This window comes from Drechmeria coniospora, chromosome 02 (genome assembly GCF_001625195.1).
Source record: "Drechmeria coniospora strain ARSEF 6962 chromosome 02, whole genome shotgun sequence".
Taxonomy (NCBI): Eukaryota; Fungi; Ascomycota; class Sordariomycetes; order Hypocreales; family Ophiocordycipitaceae; genus Drechmeria; species Drechmeria coniospora.
Genome location: NC_054390.1, coordinates 6,548,511 through 6,570,627, shown reverse-complemented (window position 1 = coordinate 6,570,627; position 22,117 = coordinate 6,548,511). Strand labels below are relative to the sequence as shown.

Below are 22,117 nucleotides of genomic sequence, written 5' to 3'. Positions count from 1 at the left end.
ATGATGGTTTGATGCAGTCCCCAACGTCGGATACACGTCGGATACACGGCGGCGGCAGCCAAACCAGCCGACACGATCAAAGGGGATGGCGAGCGAGCCACCGAGGGCCCCGAGCAAAATCGTCCTGGACTGTCTGAAATGCTGGTCGCAGCTCAGCACAGTGATCGAGGCTCTCAGCCCGACCAACCATGAGTCGGACCAGTTCGGTCGTTCACGATGGGCCGACTTTGACGATTCGTGCCACGTACTCGGGTTCACCGAAGCAGAAAACAACCACATCACGAGCAGAGGAACAACATTGCCGTTGAACCATGCATCTACCTCGCCACCTCGCTACCTACTGAAGAAGCCCAGCAGGTAGGTAGGTAGGTAGGTAGATGTGGTACTTGGTGGTATATTTAAATTAAATGAGGGAACCGACCGTCGTGATTGACGTGAAAACCTAGACCTGTCCTTGTAGGTACCTACTCGGCCACGGGTGGCCAAGCAGGCATCCAGCTAGGTAGGAATGGTAATAAGTTGGTTAGTTATTGTAAATGAGGGGACTGGTCTTTGTGACTTGTGCATCCCCTCCCCCCAGTACAAGACGAACGCTCAAAAGTGAACCAATCCATGTACCGACCGATGAGCAATGACACAAACACCAATTGCGATGCCAGCGGAGGCAAATAACATGCTGAGGACCGGAATGACCAGCAAGCAGATGCCGCAAGATGGCAAGAAATCAATCAACCCAAGTTCACCCTGCTTACAGGACAACGACCTGGACGGCGAAGATGGCCATCAGGCCGGTGAGGCCCATGGCCAGAGTGGAAGCACCGGCGACGAAGGGACTGCCGCTGACTGTCGACGGAACGGTCGAGGCCCCGGGAGAAATTCTGCCCGGCCTCACTGACGGTTTAGCGACGCCGGAGCGGCAGTTGGGTCCTTCGCAATCGGCGGCAGGCTTGGCGGGAGCATCGGCGACGGTGCTGGTGGGAGCATCGATGACGGCCTTGATGGCGGCATCGGGGGCGGGCTTGGTGGGAGCATTGGCGGCGGGCCTCATGGGAGCATTGGCGGCGGGCCTCATGGAAGCATCGGCGCAGTCGGGGCCAGAGCAGTCGGGCACAGGAGCCTCTTGGACCATCGGCGACGGCGCCTCGACGCTCGAGGGCGGCTTAACCTCCTTGGCCATGGGCTCACCCACGTTGCAGCCGACGACCCCCGGCGGGCAGGTATTGACGTTGTCGAGGCCGGTGTTGGAGGCGGTGCTCGGCGCCGGGCTGGGGACAGGGGCCGGGGCAGGCGTCGAGTTGATGACAATACTCTCGGGGAGGTCCGTCAGGCTCGCCGGGCAGACAGTGGTGTACAGAGCAACCGTCTTGGTGACAGGGACGCCACGAGCGGGACATTTGACGACGTTCGGGGGGCACTCGGTGGCGGTCTCAATCTCGACGCCGAAAATGGTCTTGGTCATCATCGGCTCCTGCGTGCGCGACGACATGGTCGAGTTGGACCACGAAGCCGGCACCGTGGACATCGATCTCTCGACAGTGGCAGAGTCCGTCGTCATCGGTTCGGCGGGCATGGATGGGACGGGGCTCCCCGGCGCAGGGCCCGACGCTGGGCTTCCCGGGGCGGGGCTGGAAGCAGGAACTTCCGGCACAGGGTTGGACGCAGGGCCCTCCGGCGCGGGATTGGGTGCAGGGCTCTCCGGCGCAGGGTTGGGCGCGGGGCTCTCCGGCGCAGGGTTGGGCGCGGGGCTCTCCGTGTTCGGACCGGGCGCGGGGGTCTCAGGCGCAGGGCTCCCCGGCGCAGGGCTGGAAGACCGCTTCTCGGTTTCCTGGCCGCTTGTGGTGGAAGGAGTCGTTGGCAATGCGGCGCCGCAGCCGGAGTTGGTCGAGTCCAGGACTTGCTGGAGGAAGGTTTGGCCGTTGGACATGATGTTGACGCTGCGATGGAGATCCCAGAGCGAAATGCCACCAAAGTTGTTGAGATCCTTGTACTGGCAGATGAGCTCGCTGATCTGCTCGGGTGAGATGTAGCCGCTCCCAGCTGCCGTGGTGGCGGAGGGAAGGCCAACAAAAACCTTTGCTTGCTTGCTCTTATCGCTTGCGGAGATTATGCCTCCCCACTCTCTAAGGTTGAAGCCGGCACTGTCGTATTGGCAGCCTGGGTTGTTGTAGAACTGGATGAAGAGGGCATCCAACGGAGCCTTCTGGATCAGCTCCTTCATGTGGAAGTACTGGTCGCTGGTCGGGCACTGAGGGGCGGCAGAGAGGAAGATGGAGGGGTCCAGTGACTTGAGCCTGTTGGCCATGGCTATGTAGGGCGAATTGTCTAGGCCAATGTTAGCTGCTGCTTCCGCCTCCGCTTCCGCGACCGCCGCCGGCCAGAAGGGGAAGCGTACCGAAAACTTGGGGGATCTCGAGGTCAAAGTCGTAGCCGTCGATGGCGACGTGCTCCGAGCTGCTAGGATCGAAAGGACGAGGACCGTCACAGGAGTCGCGGCAAGGACCAAAGGCCTTGTAGAGGAAATCGGCAAACTCGATGCCCTTCTCCTCGGTCGAGACGGCATAGTTGTTGTTCGTGCTGTCCCAAACGCCGCCAATGCTCAGCAGGACCTTGACACCCTTGGACTGGCAGTAGGGGATATCCGTCTTCAGGGATTGGCAGTCGCTGAGAAGCTTGGAGTTGCCGTTGTAGACGGCAGCCCCGCAGTACGGTCCAACGTTGAGGCCCGGAAAGCCAGACCCCGACGGGTCGTGTTCAGGAGAGAGGTTGATGAAGCTAATGCTGGCATACTTGATACCAGTGTCGCAAAAGTTCCTCAAGGAATAGTCGGTGCTAAGGGCTTGCCCCTGCGGCAAGTTAGAAGATATCAAGGATATGGGACAAGACGGGTACGAACCCAGTATCCGTTCACAGCAAAAGCCATGTTTCCGTCGATTCGCGATGGAAGTGTAAGCATATGTATTCAATTGTAAATTCGTTGGTATGTTAACGTGCAATGTGATGAAGGAAAGGACGCAAACAACCGTTTGCAAGAATATATATGAAGTAGAACGGGATAGGACACCGACCGTGGGAGACGGGGGACAGGGGACGGGGGACGAAGGAAGCGGGAGGAGGATCGCCGTTCTGATATCTATCCCGGCTCGCATCCTGGTCCTGGTCTCGCCGTCCCCGCATGGTGGAGGAAATTTGCATATGATTGCGAATGATTCCTTCATCGTTCAAGAATCTCCGCTCTTAGTCCGATGAAGTTAAGATGACGGCAGATGAAGGCCCCATATCGGCAGGGTCAGATCGTGATGGCCCCCTGCACCGGGTGGATATCGGACTTGGTAAACCGAGTCGATGAAATCCAGGAACAGGCATAGCGTGGGTGAAAGGTGTGGGAGATTTGTCCTGTCATTGGGCTGGCCGAGCAGGTGGGCCGGATCACCGCCAATGCAGACAGGTAGTTGAGCGGATCCCGGCAGGTTGTCTTGTCAACTGAAGGCATTGTCATTGAGTCGACGAGCAGTAGAAGCTACCACGTATTATACTTACGTACACGGAAGTGGACGTGCTGGAGTGCTCGTATCAGCCTTGTGATGCTTTCTCGTACCGCAAATGCAAATGCGGTCAGGAAAATGGTAGGCATAAGCGTGATGAAGCGGACCGGAAATGGGCTTTCATGGCCGGCCGTTGTCTAATGCATACATACGCTTTATGAGAATCGAAGCGTCGCTCTCGAGGGTCCGCATCTCGTCCCGCTTCGCTGGCCGTTCTTCTCGGAGAGGAGGGTTGGGCATGGTTGGCACGAGAGATGCAAGTTCCATTTGTTCGCTGCTCCTGTTGCCTCCACGTACACAAGTCGGCACCCTGGCACGTGTGGTGTAGTTGGGACGGGCCATGATTCACTCGCTTCTCGTATTATCATGTTTATCGTTTACCAAGCGTGACGTTGCCAGCAAGCGTACGTATCGTCCGTATTACTCGTCATCTCGTTGCGGGAAATTTTCGACAAGATCTTGGCTCGCTGTGCACATGTGCGAGCCCAACTATCGGCCGGTCGAATCGAGCTAGGTTGTATGGAATAAGCAGCAGGCGAGTCGAGTGCTGGCACGGCGACACAATGCCAAGTTGCCAAAGTTCTGCAACGAAATTTTGGCGCCATCGCTCTCACGCTCGACTGACCAGCGGTCCACTTCGGCCGTTGGCGCATTGTAAGCGATTCAATTAGTGTCCGCGAGGATACGTGCCCGTGCAAGTACTGGGGAAGCACGGTAAATCTGCCGTGTCGGGGGCGTTGTAGGATTGCCGGGCATGTGGATGCGTGCGTATTCGTTCGCATGCGACATTGTAGGCGATTGTGCACAAGGCTGAACGAATGTCGTTGAAGCTGTGCGCTCTGTCGACATTTCTTGGAACGTTGGAACGAAGTACATGTGTACATAACATGTACATGAACATGTGCAGGGACGCACTGGGTACGGAGGACAGCTAATAATGCACATGTACACGGTACCTTGTGCTGTAGTGGTACGGAGTGCACTTGCAGTGAATAGAATACATGTGCGTGTGTACTCCGTATACTTGCATGCAGTCGTACATGAACAAGTTCTTCATTGGTATTAGTCAACAGTTCTCCCTACGTATTACACAAGCAGTCATCATTACAGCATTTGGAATATTCTCATGCCTTGAACTTCATGCCTCAGGCGGGACAGATTGGCTTGAAAAAATTTGAAGGCTCACGGTGTGTGGTCGAGTCATTTTGTTGCTACCGAGGCTAACGGAGCTCTGCATAATGGCGGCTACACAGGTACTGTGCAAGACAGTAGTAAAAGCAATGCAAGCTAATAATGCTCCGTATCCATACACCTACAGCAGTGAGAGGGGGTTTGAGCCATGCAAGCGAGACTTGCACGGCACTCTGTGGTGTTACTACTACTGTACATATGTGTACCTTCAAGTACTGTCCGACAAGCAATACTTGGAGACTTCAGTCCTCGTACTGGAATAGATTCCTACGGAGCACTTGCACCTACATGCACAAGCCCTGCACTATGCAGTGCGGTATTACTGTTAGTATTCGAGTAATAATACATGGTTGTACTCCGTATAAGTAAATGTAAACAATTGTAGGTAATATTTGTATTAGTATTATGATACTCCGTATCCGTACTCCGTAGTACGGTGTACTTTTCAGGTATGGTGTATAATACTTGTACATATAAGTACATTGTATGCATCGGATCTCACGGAACGATTCCCAACCCCACTATGGAATGGAATCAGATATTTATTTCTCCGTACGGAGTACAGAGTATTACCTAAGTATCCGTACATGTACTTGGGTACAACGTTCATGTACTCCGTACTCCGTACAGTAATTACTTGTTGTACATGTGTACACCATTTGCGGCCGTATTCACTCATACATGTACGGAGTACGGAGTGCTCCGTACTGTAATCACTTCTTGCGCCTGTTCGTAAAACTACACAGTAATGCATGTAGTTGATAGTTGTATAATTCGTGTACTCCGTACTTGGCAAGTACTTCCTATTACCTCGGATACGTCCGCACATGCGATGTACTGTAGTAAGCGCATCGAAGGCCGAAGGTGAACGAACCCTTTGGAGCATGGAAGCAGGATACTCGTGTTGAGCTGGGTCACGAGAACATCAACGCCATCGGTTAGCGAGAGGTAAAGGTGAGTGGTAGGAGTAACGGCAGTCCTCGTTTCCATCGGTTCAAGTTGGAACTTGATGGAGAGCCGAGGGAAAGTCTGCTGGATGGGAAGGAATATCTGTACATTTTGTCCTTCCACACAGAGTACTGCGTACGCCATTACGAGCAGTAGTGTGTACTTATTAACAAGTCGGGATGCACCACAGTACGCTATGCGGAGTACGACCAGGTAGGTATACATCCTGTACTTTGTTCCCGTACTCAGTACTAGGTACCTACTTAAGTAAGTACAGAGTACATGCACAGCATGCACACACACACACACTAATACCAGTAGGTGTATGCCAATACGTCGTACCGGTGTGCTTAGGTGTTGGCCATATTATTACTTCGTCCACCCATTCTGCACCAACACCAACATGTACGCAACTTGCTGAGCAAGAAATTTGTATTTGCCTTCGAGAACCTGGCAGATACTGCAGTGGCCGGCGACACCGTGTCTGTGGCTCATTTCCGTCAACGTCGTCTATCGGATTGCAAAATGAAATGCCGCAGGAAGACACCGTTCACGGCAAGGGGCCTGCCCGTCGCAGTATGCAGTTTGGACACGGTGTTCGACACTACTGTGTACCGGCACAGTGGTTGTGGTGATGTACGTGGCACGGTTGATGTACTAGTCAATGGGTAATACCGATGGACTGCACCCCGTACAGAGTGGTAGTTTAACCATTGTTATTGTAGTACATGCAAGTGCACGCACACATGCTAATGAAGTGAGTACTTACTACCATGTTCCGATGCCCCGCCCTGACGGATCCTCATCCCTCGACTGGCGCGAGGTGCAGCGCAAGTCAAGGGTCGAAAGGCGGCAGCAAGGTGGGCAATCGATGGCGAGGAATCCGGGCAAGTTTATCACCATTATCGCCTCCCGCACAGAATGCCCCTGCAGATGGCTTGGCCGACGCTCGGCTCGGGCCATCTGAGCAAAGTCGACGACCCCTTGAGATGCAGACCTGCGGCGGCATCCCAGGTGCGACATGCGTTCAGGCCTGGCGAACGACTGCAACATCCGTCACCTACAGCACGTGCGCGGTAGGTGTGTACGAGTACTTGCATGCATGGCGGGATGCAAACGACGCGCACACAATGCCCTCGGCCATGGCGCTTGCTGCATCGCACGTGCCTCGATGGACGTGTTGACGGCCAAAATAAAAGATGTCGGGAATAGATGGATGCATCCGCAATTTCGTTGTCAAGAGTCTCCTGATCCGTTGCCGGCCGAATGATCAAGGCTGACTCGACGGGCACCGATTCAATGACTAGTCGCTGTCGGCGGCCTCTTGTGGACGGCCATGTTTTTATTTTGGTTTGCTGCACATCTTACCACAACATTCATCCAGACCAGCACTTAGCTCGACGACCAAGGACCACACATCCGCCGCAAGCATACGGCTCCGCAGCGGCAGTGCTGTATCTCGGTACCCGTTAGCTCATCCGTATTGATCCCGCTCGCGAGCAGGCAGCTTCTCGCGAGCTGCGTGGCCGAGCCGTTCCAGATGCTGGTCTGGGACGCCTGCCGGCAAAGTTTTCACTGACAGGTCGCCCCCATGCATGTGGTAGGCCGGCGACTCAATTGCATGCCAACGCCAGCCCAGGGTCTCGAGTTCTCTGCCCATGAATCCCGGCGGCAAGCTATCAGCGACCACATCATCCACTGTCTCAGTCCCCCGCAGCGCCTGGTCCCGATCTGGTGGACCGTGGTGCTGACGGGTAAGTGTAGGCCGGCCATGCGGTACCCTACAGCCCGTCGCGGCGGGGTTCTGCGGCGCATCTGCGGCGCTGACGAGAGCGCAACTGCATGCCTGCCACGAGAGCTGAGAGCCACGGCGGCCATGTTGCCTTGGCTACTGTGCAGCAGGCAGGAGGCCAAAAAGGGACCGGATGCTGATTGTTTTGGCAGCCTCGGCCAGCTGGGATCCCCAGCAACCCAGCTAAGTCGTCCGTTTGGGAGCTGTGCTACAACGTACTAGGTATGTATTCGTCGTATTCGCACACTGCCGCACTGCCTCGTTGCAACGAACAATACCAACCAACTGGCACCGATCCGGACCCGGTGTTCTTTGCTGCATCTATGACATCTATGACGCATGGTCCGTACCTGCCGAGGCAACATCTGGTGCCTCTCGCTACGGGAAGGGACAGACGGAAACGCCCTGCTCCAACTCCCTCCCTGCAGTACCATCCTTTTTTCGGAGTGATATGTTAATGCCACTAGTTTTATCGTATGGAGATTTCTCGTCCGTACATGCAAGTACAAGAGATGTACGGAGTACGGAGTACGGAATACTTGATACAGAGTAGACCTATTGTACTTAGATACATGAAGGAGGAGTAGTACGGAGCACATGTACATGTACACACTAACATGTAAAGTCGCTACAGTACGTGACGTGCACTTGGTCAGCGAGTACTTACTTGCGTACTCGCGTAATACCTGGCAATACTTGTGATAAGTACTTGCACTTCAGTACAAGTGCAGGTTCCTCTCGTACCTACTGTGCAGTAAGTATCTGAGTACCAGGTAGGTAGGTGCAACTACTTACAAACTGAACACCTGTTAACAGGCTTGTTTGTGCACATTCGGGGTCCATAAAAGTGTGTCCAAGTTCATGTACATGTACTGGTGTACTTACTGTACATACAGTACGTATACATGTCTGGAGTACTCTGCACTTAAGTACAGTACATTTACAGATGATCCCCATCCACCACCAGCTACAAAGTACAGTACGTGCTGTACTTGCAGAGTGTCCGTACAACTACTAGGTACCTACTACTAATAATTCTACCTACCAGTACTTACCTAGGTAGGTACTAGGTAGTATTTACGGGGTACGGTACTCCGTACAGCGCCAACTAATTGCATCGTCTCTGCCACATCTCCGGAGGAACACTCCGCACTCCACACAATGCTAGGTGCTTGTACAGAGCATTGCCCCTACAAGGGCGGGGCCCTACCATACCTAGTACTACTAGAGGTACTACAGTAGTGTACTGTCGGTGCCGCTGCTCAGATAGGGACTGATGCTGTGTACTGGGTACCTGCTGCACTCCGCACGACCGCCCTCAAGCCAACTACCACTACATGTACTTACTACCAGTAGGTACCTACTTGCAGTGACAACAGCATGTCGTAATGGTCGGTTGAGTCTGGCCAGATTCGCATCTTCGCGGCATCCAAAGGCCAGATCAGCTCCCATCGGCTCGTCACCCCTCCCAGCCGTCTACACGTAAACACAACAGCCACCAGCTGCCATCCCGAGTCCAACCTGGTCCAGCGCTTGTCCGTCACTCGCTTGTGCGAGGGAGGGCCGGAGTGCCCGAGGGAGCCGTCGGCTATCCTCCTCCATCGATGTCGCCACTGGCCGCTGCATGCCAGTCAGTGCCACCAACCTCAACGCTGAGCCTCTGGCCAGAATGCTAGCCGCAGCCCCTCGTGTCTTTCGACGCTGCACCTTCCCCTCCTCGATGGAATGCCCTGCAACTCAAGGGGCGCTTCGGTCAACACCACCTCGACGACGACAGGGCCGCCACCGCTGCTGCAGATGCCCCACGCGAATGTCTCATAGACGATAGCCAGTCTGTCGGTACGGCGTAGCCAAGGCCATGTTTGCACGCACATGCAACCACTGTTTTGCATCGCTCGCCGTCGGTCCCCGTATATCATGCCCGCTCGCCGTCCTCCCGCCCGCCGAGGGCTGCCCGACCACCACCCACTGCCCGTCTCACCAGATGATCCTCGGTCAAAGGAGTCCATCGCCATGGAACGATCCAGCAAGCCGGCAGATCTCGCCCTCGTCTCCAAGTACTACCCCGTCGCCAACTACTCGTACCCGCGCAGCAACGACCATGGCGCCCCCCCGTGCGCCGCGACCGAGTCTTCGGGTCGCTCTGATCGATCCTCCTTGGGCTCCAACGCCTCCGCTCCGGGCCTGGTAGATGACCGCACCGACTCGGACGAAACCGAGTCCGTGGACGACGATGATCAATATCACGCACACGTCTCCCGCCTGTGGGACAGTTTCTGGTCCCGGGAGGTGCCGAGGAAGTCGATGGGAGAGGAGCCCCTGATGGAGCTGAACCTGAGGAAGCAGTATCCCGCTTTGATCCCTTCGCCTCGCCGTCGGAGGCGCCAACCGTCCCCGGCCGCGCCTGAGCGGACAGCCTCCTGGCCCTTGCCGGATCCTGATTCCCCAGCCGAGCGCAACAGGCAGCCCGCCGCGGCCTTTCCTTCTCCTCCCACCGAGCCTGTCGTTCGATACTCGGCCTTCCCGAAACCCACCCAGGCGCCCAAGGTCCCCTGCATGCTTTCTGCAAGGACCATCGGATCGGGTCCTTCATCGATAAATACACCTCCTCCTCCTGCATCCGTTCGGCAGCCAGCAATTTCGCCCACCTTCGCCGCCGAGGAATACTTGCCCAAGCCATCCTTTGCCATGAACTGGCGCCGCTCCTCCCCCATCGCGAGGCCGACCTCGCGCCCTGTTGCTGCGAACCGTATCCGGCCGATGACAGCATCGGGGGGTATCCGCTGTGTCGAATCTCTCTCCTCCACCCACCTGCCCCTGGACAAGGTTCATCAGAGCCCCAACGGTCGCGGCCCGCGCTCTTCCAAGTCCATCGCGAACCTCGTCCCTCCGCCACCATCGCCCCCTGAGGAGCCTCACTCCGTCTTCGAGGACGACTCGGACAGCGAGACGGACAAGAAACACAAAAGCACAAGCAATGCCAATAACAACGGTCACGGCAACGGCCACCACCATCATCATCATCACCACTCCTTCTTTCGCTTTCACAAGCGATCTGACAGCGACAACCGCCGCGGTGCCAAGCATGCCAAGCCTGACTCTCTCCTTCGACAGCGCGCCCTCACGGTACCATCCTCGCCCCTGTGGTCCCAGAATGACCGTTCCGGCAAGCAGGAGCCGCCGGCGCGGAAACGGTCAGGCCACGACGTCTTTGGCCGCATGCTCGGCCGACGAAGCCGGTGACGCATTTTACAACCACGGCCTTTTCTCCTGCTGACGATTAGCCGCTCGCTCGTACGAGGAGCTTCACGATACGGCACGAGTTCCCTTGGCATTGGCGCTCCGTTCCCGTCAGCGGACGGCGCAGCAGCGCTGAGCATTCGATAAGCGTTTCCTTGTTTCCATGCTTGGCTTTTTCCAGAACGTTTACCTCATCGATACAACGATGGCGTTGTCCCGGTGATGGGGAGCGAAAGGGGCTAAAACGGGCCGACTCATTCCTGAACAATGCTGGCCGAAAAAAAGAGGTTGACGGCTTACCCGGGCGGGCCAACTGAATGAAGCGCATGCACTCGCTCACTTTCACTTATTAATGTCTCGAGTATGAGTACGTACTCATGCTTGACGTAGCACATGATCACGATCACGTCGATAATTCCCTATGTCATAACGTAGCATGACTATCACGTCTAGACTATTCAATATTACATTTTACTCTTCACATGTTCGACCCTCAAGCGAACCTGAACCAGCTTCGTTCGTCCTGTCGATTCGAGATTATATCAGCACGGAAGATATGATAGATCCCACGAGGCCGAGTGTCGGGCTTGTCTAGTGGGAGCTCCGTGCCACCCTGCCCGCACATTCCAAGCGTTGCCCCCAAACAGTCGGCTCCTAGATACCAGTACATTGTACACAAACATCCATCACAACACCCACAACGCCGATGCCATGCAAAAGAAGCACAGCTGATATCTGATAGTCGTCACGTTATACCATGTCTCGTGCGGATCTCATTCCACGTTCAGTAAGCCGCTTCATCCGACGGACGCTGAGCCGCTGCTCGTCCCGGCCCGGCAGCAGGCCAAAGAACCAGACAGTCTCCTCGCGAGAGTCGTCGCCTCGACCAACGCCGAGGCGGGCCTTGACATCGCCGTGGGAGCGGACCTCTTGAAAGGCGGCATCCTGGATGAGGTCGTCGGCGGAGCACAGGCTGATGATGGCCGCTGCAGAGGTGGCAGCATGGGGCAGCATGAACTGGCTGCGGCGGGGCATCAGGAGACACAGGCAGGCGACGTAGAGGAACAGGAATGCCAGCAGGACGCCAAAGACAGGCATGCTCGGGAACATCCGAACTTGGGCATCCGGGGTCGTCAGTGCCGTAAAAAGGCCGCCGGCGAGGACGGGTATGAAAATAAACAAGAGCGCCATGAGAGAAGTTACGGCAACCCTCCAGTGGCCGTTCACCAGCGCCCTCCATGTCACCTGCAGCGGCAGGCATGCGGCATAGTCGACCAAGATGGATCGTCGAGCAATCGCTCCGTCCGCCTGCACCATGTCTCCCCACGGCTGAACGATGCGCAAGGACTGATCAAATATTTGAAACAGCATAAACAGGATCATGCCCAGGCACGCGGGCACGAAGCTGTAGACGAAATTGGCGAGAGAGAAGGAGGCCGGTGTCGGCTTGGCGGTGAGCATCGGAGAGAAACCAGCTTCGAGTCGTGTCTGGGGCAGAAAGGAGGCGACGAGCATGGCGAGAAGCAGTATTCCGGTCGTCGCGGCAAACGCCACCAGTGGCCCGTCCCGGAGGCACAATGGAAGGTAGCTACCTCCCGGGGCCGAATCGGCAACATGGCGAGAGCCAAGGGACAAGTCGTGGCTTCCTCTTCTCTTGGCCTCCTGCTCGTTGGCCTCGGTTCCGTGGCCCGGCGGCTGCTGGACCGATGTGCCAATGGCATGCCAGATGCCCCCGTTCAGCTCCTCTCCCGTCTGCCAGTACCCAAGCCTGTCGAAGCATCGTTGGTGAAGGCAGGTCTTCAGGTCACCGACAGGCCGCTGCTTGTAGCCGCCCATGGTGTTGGTACGGCTCAGGAGGGGAATGAGATCGGCGATAGAGCGCATGTCCCACCTCAGCCCTGTCCACTGGTTAAACCAAAAGGACATGGAAATGGCGGCAGCGGCGAGGAGGAATGCGTAGAGCAGTACCAAAGCCCAGACGAGGCCCTTGGAGGGTGCCCAGATCCAGACATCATCGACATATATACAGGTAAACGCAGCGCTATGCAGAGGAATCGTCAAGGCCGCCGCCCAAGTTGCCAAATCAAAGACCATGACCTGCCAGGGGCCAACAAGCTGCGGGCGCAGAAAAGACTTGGGGTAGAGGTTTTGAAACAATGCAAGGTAACGCTCGGCCGGATCCTCTCTGGCCATGATTGTAAAAGGCAGGACGCGAAGTGAGGCGGTAACGATGCTCTGAGAAAAAATGAGAATCATGGCGGCGAGGAGTTGGGGTAGGATGCGAAAGACAAAGTATTGGCCCGAGTAAATGGTGCCGGGATACGGCGTCAAGCCGGTGTTTTTGTCCGAGAATCTGGCGGCAAATACGAGGGCGGCAATCATTAAAATGCAGAGGGTCATGAGGGTCATGAAGGAAAAGGGGCGTAATATGCGGGGCTTGAAGGTGAGGGGTGGATAGGTTTGTCCGCGAGGGTCGATGGTTTGAAAAGTATTCCTGTCGACGGGGATCCATTGTCCCGATGCCAAGGGCCTCGTGTCGAGAGTAGTAGGTGCGGGTGCCGATGCCGTTGCTGGCTCGGGGGGGGTGTCATGTCGCAAGCTCGAGACGGGCCGCTGGCCATCGTACGTCGGCTCCGGCTGGCTCACGGTGACGGAAGCCACGGCCTCAATCGGCGTCAGTTGCCGGTGGAGGACGGGGGACCGGCCGAGCGGAGGTGAAGTCGGATGGGATGGGCAGCTCCGGTCGCGTGTGAGAGCCTCGAGAGCATACTGGATGTAGGGAGTGTCATCCACTCCAGGCGTGACCCTGCCAGCGGCCAAGACCAGCTCATCCTTGAGGCTTTGGCCCATTCCAGGACTGCCAGAGGTGAACATGGCCAGCGGAAGGCGGTCGATACGCTCCACGTGATTTGGAGTCGAAGCTATTCCGTCCTGACGGAGGGCTGCTGGAGGAAGCAACCGGTCAGGGCCGTACAGCTCCGAACTCGATGCAGATGGCGATATTGTAGACGGATTAGCCGGACTAGCAATGACCGTAGCCTGAGGTGACAGAGAGGAGTCGGGCGGTGAGATGGTGGTGCGTTTCTGCTCATAAAGTTGAACTGGGGATCTCGGGCGTTCGGTAGAAGACGAGGAGGGGGGTCTGTTCGGCAGGCTACGCAGCCATTGATCTAACTCGCTACCGTCAGTGATGCCGTCCGTCGACGCTGAAGGCATTTTCGAGGACCGAGGCGCTTTCGCATCGTCGAGAGCGACCTTCTCCAATCGTTCCGTCATCCCAGCACCAAGGCCACCTGGTCCGGTTGGGCGACCAATATATCAAGGCCAGGCGTGGTATGTTGGACACGAGGCAGCGCTCCAAACAAGAAAACAAGAAGAAAAAAAAACATCGAATGACTGGGTAATTCATTCAAGGGATCGGGAAGGCTGGTGGCAGTGACTTGTGTTCAGACGTACGAGCACACGTACGACTCACACACACTGTCGCTCACCACGCAAGGGAGACGAGACCAGGCCAGCGGTAGAGGGACGAGGGCGATTGGTGGGCGAGTCCAGCCACCAGGTAATAGCGGCGAAACGGCTGAGCGGCACGAGCCGGCAGGGTCCAAAAGTCAATGCAATGCTGAGACGTACCGCAGGAGACAACGGGCCCGGCCAGACAACAACAACGGTCGAGGTCGGTGATTTGTGTGCGTCGTGCGTATCGTGTATGGAAATTTCTGCACACGCAAACGAATTGGGAGTCCCGAGAGATGTTGAGGAAAGTCCAGAGCGGAGAGTCGGTTGCGCTTTTCATCTCTTGCAGGTGGTGAGCGGGAGCACCTTCCTTCCCGCTGCTGTTGGTATCGGTGCATACACGCATGCATGTACACTTAGCTGTAAAGTATGGTATGTAGTAATACTGTACAAATACGACCGTAGCGGATGCTGTACGGATACATTGCACACACACGTACTGTATGCACAGGGTACGGGAGTACATGCACACACTTGAGTACAGTACAGTACTGTAGCGTAGGTGTAAGTAATGTACATGTATTACGACTTGAAAGTACTTAGGTAGGTCTACTCCGTACAGTACTGTACAAGTAAGTAATACTCTGAAGGCGGGTGTGATGTAATGGTACTTGTACTTACAAGTAGTTGTACTTACTATGAGTACTTGCCTCCTCAAATAGCGCGGGTCCCGATTTTCCTTCCCGGGAAGAGGGAGGTTGGGACGGGATCCGATCTGACGAGCAAAAAGGAAAAAAACCACAACGTCCTGGAGCTGGTCACCAAGGGACAAATGTGAGAGGGAAAAAGTTTTTTCATTGATGCACAAGCGGATGCATCACCTGCACTTGGCGCGGAGTATGGAGTAGGGCGTGCATGTAGACTGTTCGCCCAATGCCAGCTTCCGCAGGGCTGACGCTAAATTGTCGCATCAGCTGAGATTTCCAGCCTCCGAAAGGAGGTCTGCCTAGAATTGGATGCGTACGAATACGAAGGCACGGTGAGACGAGTCTTCGTCGACGAGTACCAAGTAGTCATGAAGGTTCTTGAAAACTGCTGGTGGCGATAGGGAAGCACGGGGCATGTTCCCTCGAGATCGATGCTTGGCCACAGTACGGAGCACATGCACAAGAGATACTTGCCTCTCAGTACAGCACCTGCTGGTGGCGAGCAGGCTGGCACCAACCAAGCATGAACACGTTTCGACCGCTCACGATATAGCTGCCGGGGGCTTGATTCATTCATCAGTAGAGAATAGACGGCTCGTTTCTATAAAAAAAAGTAGGCGATGCAAATGGTTAGGGTGTACGGAGTATAAGTATGGAGAAAGTACATTCAGAATGCTCCATTCTCGTAATTGTGCATCGTACCTAATGTACGGGTACGCGTTAGTGTGCGGGTTGTAAATACTCCGTTTGCAGGTCAGCGGAGAATGAACACACTGCCTCGATTCCCATCAGTCACTCTGACAGACAGCATCATGTGAAGGTCCTCTATTCCCAATTCCGTATATGGTACGGAGTAGAGGTCGCACTCTAGAGCACAACCAACTATCGCGACGAGGATGGTGGATTGCGGTTGTGACAATGACCCGTCAGCGTTATTTCCCATTGTGCAGTGAATAGGCATCAGGATGCCATCACTCGCTTCCGGATCGTGAGATCGATGGTGGGTGATTACTGATACGTCGCGCTTCATTTTCGCCGGAGCATCGCCGGCTTCGATTTCTGCCACCATCGCCGATGCATCTCCAATCTTCATCTGCATCGTCAGTGGGTAACGACCGTCATCTGTGGCTTTGTCACTGCCCACTACTGTACTTGCGTAGGTGTGCAGCGTCAATTGGGCTGGGATGAAGAAAGCCTGATAGTAATACAGACTAATAATGCTTTGCGTACTCGCATAATATGTGCGTGCAGCAGTACGGAGTAATGCGGAGTGCAACCATTATTTACAGTACAGGGAATAATTTCTCTACTCCGTCCTTGTGCACGTGGAGAAATCCTTCTACATCACGCCATGCTACCCTGCATCTCAGCGGCACTCTTCACGCGCTCCGCAGGGCATGACGGTACAAGGCAGGATCAGGATCAGGAAAGGTCCCTATAAAATAGTCAACCTGCTTGAAATCCCATAGACTGACCAAACCCCGAGGGGGCGCTGACACGCGACATGAAGCCGGTGAGTCGTACGGAGTACTTGCAACGGATTTCAGCAAGTGTGGAGCGTGTAAACCAAGCATGGCGAGTGTGCTCCGGATCAATACAGTACGAGCTTTCGAATTGATCAGCACCTGACGGCGACAGGTACTAGGTGGCAATTCCAGTGTACTACGGAGTACGGAGTACTGCTAACCAATTTCATAGCGGTACACCGTGGTCCAAGGCACCAAGTAGTTGTTGATCGAGACACGCCAAGCCAACGTTGCAACTTTCTCACCTCAACCCTAGTGACGGGTATTCCTCTCCCCACACATGAAAGGTAACTACAACTACATGCATTAAGTCGTTCATGGCACCTCCAAGTACTGGCCATGACGCCAGGCGGTGCGCCTTGGTGAATGGCGGCACGGTGGACCAGCCCGCCGCCAGCCAACCCCCTCAGATTTCGGCACACCGATTTTTCACGAAGCTGGGGCCTGGCCTGGTTTTGCTTGCCTTCACACGAGCGACTGTCGAAGCCTTTCCATCTCGTCGTTGCCGCAGTAAGTGCACATAGGTGTACTTGCTATTGCGGTCAAGTGTGCTGGGTAGGACGACAGATGCAATGCAACGTAACTAATAATAATTCATGTCCACCTATATCGAGTGCTCGTACTGTAGTCGTGCTTGGTGGTAATAGGTCCGCTTGCTGGAAGGATCACGAAATGCCCCATCTGTGCATTCGCCTGAAGGGATTCATTCACGACACGTACTTACTTCCTTCGGATGCTAATACCTTTGCTTCGAACCCTTGCTGGCTGCTCTTGACGAAGCCATGGCGGATGGAAGCAGAAGATGGCGTGGCCGTTGCTGGTCATCGGCGTGCGTGTAGCCGCCTGATATGATCTGCCGCCGCCGACGATGAGTTGGCTTTTGCCTGCTGGCAATGAAGGATACCAGGAGGGCATTGGGCCTTTTGAGGCAGTGCCAGCAAGGCGTACGTTTAGGGAGGGAGTATTAGTGTCTACCTAGTACTCAGTGCCATGAGCAGACCAACCATCAGTACACGCTCAGCGCGCGAAATGTCATCATTGGGCCACTTTACACGTACGTTGTAGGCACGGCACTCAACAGGCCACAGGTGTGAAATTTTTGTAGAAATGGTGCCTCCTAGCAGTGCTGGTGCAGTACACGCACGCACTCTGTACTCCGTACTGTAGGTACTAATATATATACCTTGGTAGGTACCTACTAGTTACCTTAGTAGTACTAGGCACCTAGTTACTACCTTGGAGCTAACCTCACCAACCGCTAATGGCGTCGGCCGGGATTGCACAGGTTCGATCCACCGCCGACATCGCCCTCGCGAGCATAATCGCCGACTCCTCTTGGAGCTCGTAGGCAATTGCGGGTGTGAAAATGAACCAAAAGGCTCCTGCGCCTCGTGGCCGTAAAAAATCGACAGGTATACGGAGTGCGTGTACGGGGTTATTGGGTGAATGAATCGAGCGTCGCAGCAGTTTGAGGGAGCGTCGAGTCAAGTCCCGAGGCACCGCACGCACCCTTGGTTGGTTGACTCTTCGATTGACTGGCCGATTGCCGCCCCCCCTTGCTCACCCGACTGCGATGTCGCCTGCGTTGCGGGGGGGCAACGACGTCAGCTCGCACAACCCCTCGCGGCCCAGCAATCTCCAGCAGCTGCCCGCAAACGCAGAGGGCAGTGAGCAGAGGGCAGAGAGCGGCAAGCAAGAGGCCATCTGTTCGCCTTTTTTTTTCTTTCCCTTACCCTCTCCAATCCAAATCGATCTGTACGGAGTGCTGCTGCGTGCCTTGCTGTGCAGCTATGACATTCCCATCCATCACCAGCCGTATTCGTATCACCCTTCCGATCCCGGCTCTGCCTGCGTCCGCCTTGGCACCCCAGCCCCCCGTTTTCCACGCTTTTCCTGCCACCACATTTCACCCACCCTCCCCACCTTGGCTGCCACCACCAAGGTACAGTGCACTAATTATTGTGCTACAGGTGCTTGCCACGACCCAGTGCTAACCTAGTACAGCCCGGTATGGCTACTAGGTACCTGTAAGTACGCCAACCACGGCCACTACCATCGTCGCCAGGCCAGGGGTCCAAATCGAGTGCCAGCACTTATGGAGTACTGTATGGAGTAAGCTCCATACATGAACAGCCGACGCACATGCATGCACAAGTAGCTCTATAGTATATAATTACGGTACGGAGTACTTACGCAGCACCTCCCTCGGCCACAAGAAGCCGACTGGTGCGCGCACTCGGCACGGTTGACCGATTTTTACCCTTGTTTCGCCTCCTTGTTTCTCCCGACCCGGCCGACGCTGATGAAATTGATTCTTTCTTACATACCTGCTACAACCGACCTGCAGCACTTGCTCGCACACTCTTTTCTCGACCGAGCACCGACCACCAGCCTCCCCTCAGCTCCCGCTCTCACCTCGCCTCTTCTCCTGGTCCCGCCGATGCTCCCTCTCTACACCTGCCTCCAATTCGACGCCTGCTCCCTCCCCTCTCCCACGCCTCTGACGTACGCTCCAACCTCGATCGACGTCCACCACGGCGCCTGGTGGTGAGCTCTTCGCCTTGTCTCCCTCACATCCCCCCGCCGTCGGCCCAGGAGCCCTCGTGTCCCAGCCTCCGTCCATTGCCGGTTCCCACGACGGCCACGACAAGCCATCCTCCCCCAAACAACGCCAGCAATCGTCGGTTCTCATTAGGAGGCCGCCGAGGACGCCGAGTCCTTCCTCCTGCTCCGAATCCGAATCCCCTTCGTCATCCTCCTCCGAGGCCACTCTGACCCGTCGCTCGTCTCGATTCGAAGCCACCACTGCAAGCTCAGACCTTCCGCGAGCTCTCCCCATCACCGCTACTTCCCGCCCCCGTACGCGGACTGCTGCTTCCGTCGTGGGACTCGAGGCATCGCTCTTCGAGCTGCAGCCGCCTCACGAGCTGTATCGGACCGACGATCCCGACCTAGTGTCCGCCGATCGGACCCGCCCCCGTCTCGACGATACCTGCGACCGCCGAGATCGTCACGGGCCCTATCCAGCCGTGCGCATCACCAGAAACACCCACAGTGCCATCCTCTACGCCCTCGAGGAGGCTCTCCGCCACCCGCTGCCCTTCACCCCCGACGTCGTCGAGGAGTCCGCCGACATGGCCGACCTCGTCACCAGTGCGCCCCCCCTCGCGCCCGGTAGCCCAGGCATGCCCTCGCCACGCCGCCCCACAGCCGGGCCGGCGCCCACCGGCTCTCCCTCCGGCATCAGGAGTCCTAGAATGATCATGCAGGAACGGGCGGCGAGGGAAGCCCGTCAGCGAGCCGAGGCCGAGAAGCTGGCAGCTGAGCGAAGCAGAGCGGAGCAGGAAGCCCGTCTGCTGGAGGAGGCGCGGCAGAAGAGTGCCAAGCGCCGATCTTCTGGCCCCGCTGCCCAAGCCGCTGCCCAAGCCAGCACGAGACCGCAAGACCCGCAGCCTCCGAGTCGGCCGCCTGCAGAACCCCAAGCGCAGAGGACGAAGGGGCCCTCCCAACGGCCCGCCCAGGTCGCCGTTCCGCTGCCCCAACCGCCGCTGCCGCAACAAACCCATCAGCCTGGCTCGGCCGCCCAGGGAGGCGGCACCGCGCCCCAGCCCGACGTGACCAAGACTCGAAACTCGTTTCCGCACGCCTTCGAGCGGTGGGAAACCTTGTCTGCCCATTGGGAGGGCTTGACGAGCTACTGGATCCGCAAGCTCGAGCAGAACAAGGACGACGTGAACCGCGACCCCGTCAGCCAGCAGCTCGCTCGCCAGGTGACCGACCTCTCGGCCGCTGGCGCCAACCTCTTCCACGCCGTCGTCGAGCTGCAGCGACTGCGCGCCAGCTCCGAGCGCAAGTTCCAGCGCTGGTTCTTTGAGACCAGGGCCGAGCTGGAGCGTGCCCGCGAGATGAACGCCATGTTGGAGTCGGCCATTCAAAAGGAACGTAGGGACCGGGCCGACGCCATCCGTGACGCCCTCGACCAGGAGCAGGGCGCGTCCAAGGTTCAGAAGCAGATTGCCGAGATGCGCAAGGAGCTCTCCATCTCCAAGGAGGAGGCTCGCCGGGCCTGGGAAGAGCTCGGCCGACGCGAGCAGGAGGAGCGCGACCGGACCTACTCCCTACAGACGGGACAGCCGACCATTGTTGGTGGTGTCCAGGTCGTCCCCATGACCCAGGGTGTTCCCGGTCGTCAAGGCACGACAGCCACAACCACCTCTCGGGACGGCCACCGGCAGGAGTACGGGCAGGATCGGCCGGAACACAGGCAGCCGCAGTCGGCCCCCCGGATAGCCGCCGGCTACGTCCCGTCCCCGTCAGCTGCCCACGCGGGCTCCCGGGCGCGCTCCGAGGGCGGCTACAGCGAAGGTGAGTACGTAATCGACGCCCAAGGGAGCTTCATCCGTGACGTGCACGGCAACAAGATTCCCTTCGCTGCCCCGCCCTCCACCTGCTCGGGCTCTGACACGGAAGCAGACGAGTACGGGACTCCGGCGACGACGAATCCTAGCGGTGGCCACGAGCCGCCATCAACGTCGGCCGTCGAGGGCCAGTGGGCCGGCGCTTACGAGCATCCGCAAGACTACACGGGACAAGGCTATGCTGCCCCGGGCTGGGAGACGGTACCCAGGCACCACCATCCAACGAGGCTAAGCGACGTCATCGAGGAGGACGACGAGCGAAGCCGGACGAGTGCCAGCCAAATCAGCCGCGCCTAGGAGTCGGGTTCTAATTGACGAGGCAGCCCCCGACTAGGGGAATTCCATTGTACACTATCAGGTCGGGTTCGAATCGGGCCGAGACGGACCCTGCTACGCTTCTTTTCTCGAAACATACTTGTCCATCGCCGGCTGTTCATTCACCACCGCGCGGCACGAGTCACGCGTAGGAAAACCAAGGTTGGGACTGCTGGGATAAGGGCGCACTTGACTTTCTTCCACGGCTTCAGTTGAGTTCATTCCAACGACGTGCTCCCTGCTCCCAAGGCGGGAGTCAACTCGGCCGGAGGAGAGCACGATTGATGTTGGGGGACTTGGGCTTTCGGGAGTTGGCAGAGGCGGAGTCGGAGAGGTTTGTATTTATACAGATGACCATGACTAATTCACGAACTTGCTCCTGGGACTCGTCGAGTGCATCTGACGTTTGCGACGTCTGAAAATGACGGTGGCATTTTGGGCAAAACCGCATGACGTGTCGACGGCGTTCATGGGGTGTCTTTACATGCTGCATGACCTTGACCAACTCGCAAATGTGCTCCCAGGGCTTGTCGAATGCAGCTGAAGTTTGTGGAGTCCAAAATTGACCGTGCCGGCTTGTTAAAAATCGCATTCCGGATCCCTTGGCCATTCGCCGGGGTGCATGTGGCTTCGCATGTCGTGTGCACCCAGGCCTTGGCCTTTCGACCGTTTTCAATGGTCACGGATGCGCCAAGCTCATCGCCAAACCGTGTCTCGAGCGCCTCGCAAAGTGCGCACAGTCGCGCCGCTCTGCATCGCAGCAATACACGTTGTCGGCATCTACCACGAGGATCTTGTGAAAGTCGTCGAGCTTGACCCTGCGAAAGCCCTCGACTGCCGCAGGAGGTCTTGGCGCGTAGCTGGCTCTGAAACTTGCTAGCCGCGGGCTCGCGCTGCACTCCAGCCTCGGGCGTGCGACATTCAGAACAGGCCTGTCGGCCATATCCGTCAAGTCGTACATCTCGAGGTGAATAGATAGCCT

General features: G+C 56.7%; 5 protein-coding genes across 5 annotated transcripts; 2 read left to right on the top strand and 3 right to left on the bottom strand.

The window, feature by feature from the left end:
- Window positions 1-748: 748 nt before the first annotated feature.
- On the bottom strand, window positions 749-2,953 carry DCS_04914 (uncharacterized protein; the record flags this gene model as incomplete). Its single annotated transcript, XM_040802220.1, has 3 exons — window positions 749-2,322; window positions 2,393-2,843; window positions 2,894-2,953. 3 exons carry the CDS (start codon window positions 2,951-2,953, stop codon window positions 749-751), a joined length of 2,085 nt encoding a protein of 694 aa, XP_040657253.1.
- A 6,437-nt stretch (window positions 2,954-9,390) lies between these two features.
- DCS_04913 (uncharacterized protein) lies at window positions 9,391-10,716 on the top strand (the record flags this gene model as incomplete). The annotated part of the gene is made up of 1 exon (XM_040802219.1): window positions 9,391-10,716. One exon carries the CDS (start codon window positions 9,391-9,393, stop codon window positions 10,714-10,716), a length of 1,326 nt encoding a protein of 441 aa, XP_040657252.1.
- Window positions 10,717-11,463: 747 nt separating this feature from the next.
- On the bottom strand, window positions 11,464-13,929 carry DCS_04912 (phosphoribosylaminoimidazole-succinocarboxamide synthase; the record flags this gene model as incomplete). The annotated part of the gene is made up of 1 exon (XM_040802218.1): window positions 11,464-13,929. The coding sequence occupies one exon, from the start codon at window positions 13,927-13,929 to the stop codon at window positions 11,464-11,466; it is 2,466 nt and encodes an 821-aa protein (XP_040657251.1).
- Window positions 13,930-18,192: 4,263 nt separating this feature from the next.
- Window positions 18,193-21,117, top strand: DCS_04911 (uncharacterized protein; the record flags this gene model as incomplete). The annotated part of the gene is made up of 4 exons (XM_040802217.1): window positions 18,193-18,344; window positions 18,407-18,429; window positions 18,750-18,949; window positions 19,015-21,117. 4 exons carry the CDS (start codon window positions 18,193-18,195, stop codon window positions 21,115-21,117), a joined length of 2,478 nt encoding a protein of 825 aa, XP_040657250.1.
- Window positions 21,118-21,814: 697 nt separating this feature from the next.
- DCS_04910 (uncharacterized protein) lies at window positions 21,815-22,096 on the bottom strand (the record flags this gene model as incomplete). Its single annotated transcript, XM_040802216.1, has 1 exon — window positions 21,815-22,096. One exon carries the CDS (start codon window positions 22,094-22,096, stop codon window positions 21,815-21,817), a length of 282 nt encoding a protein of 93 aa, XP_040657249.1.
- Between the last annotated feature and the right edge of the window lie 21 nt (window positions 22,097-22,117).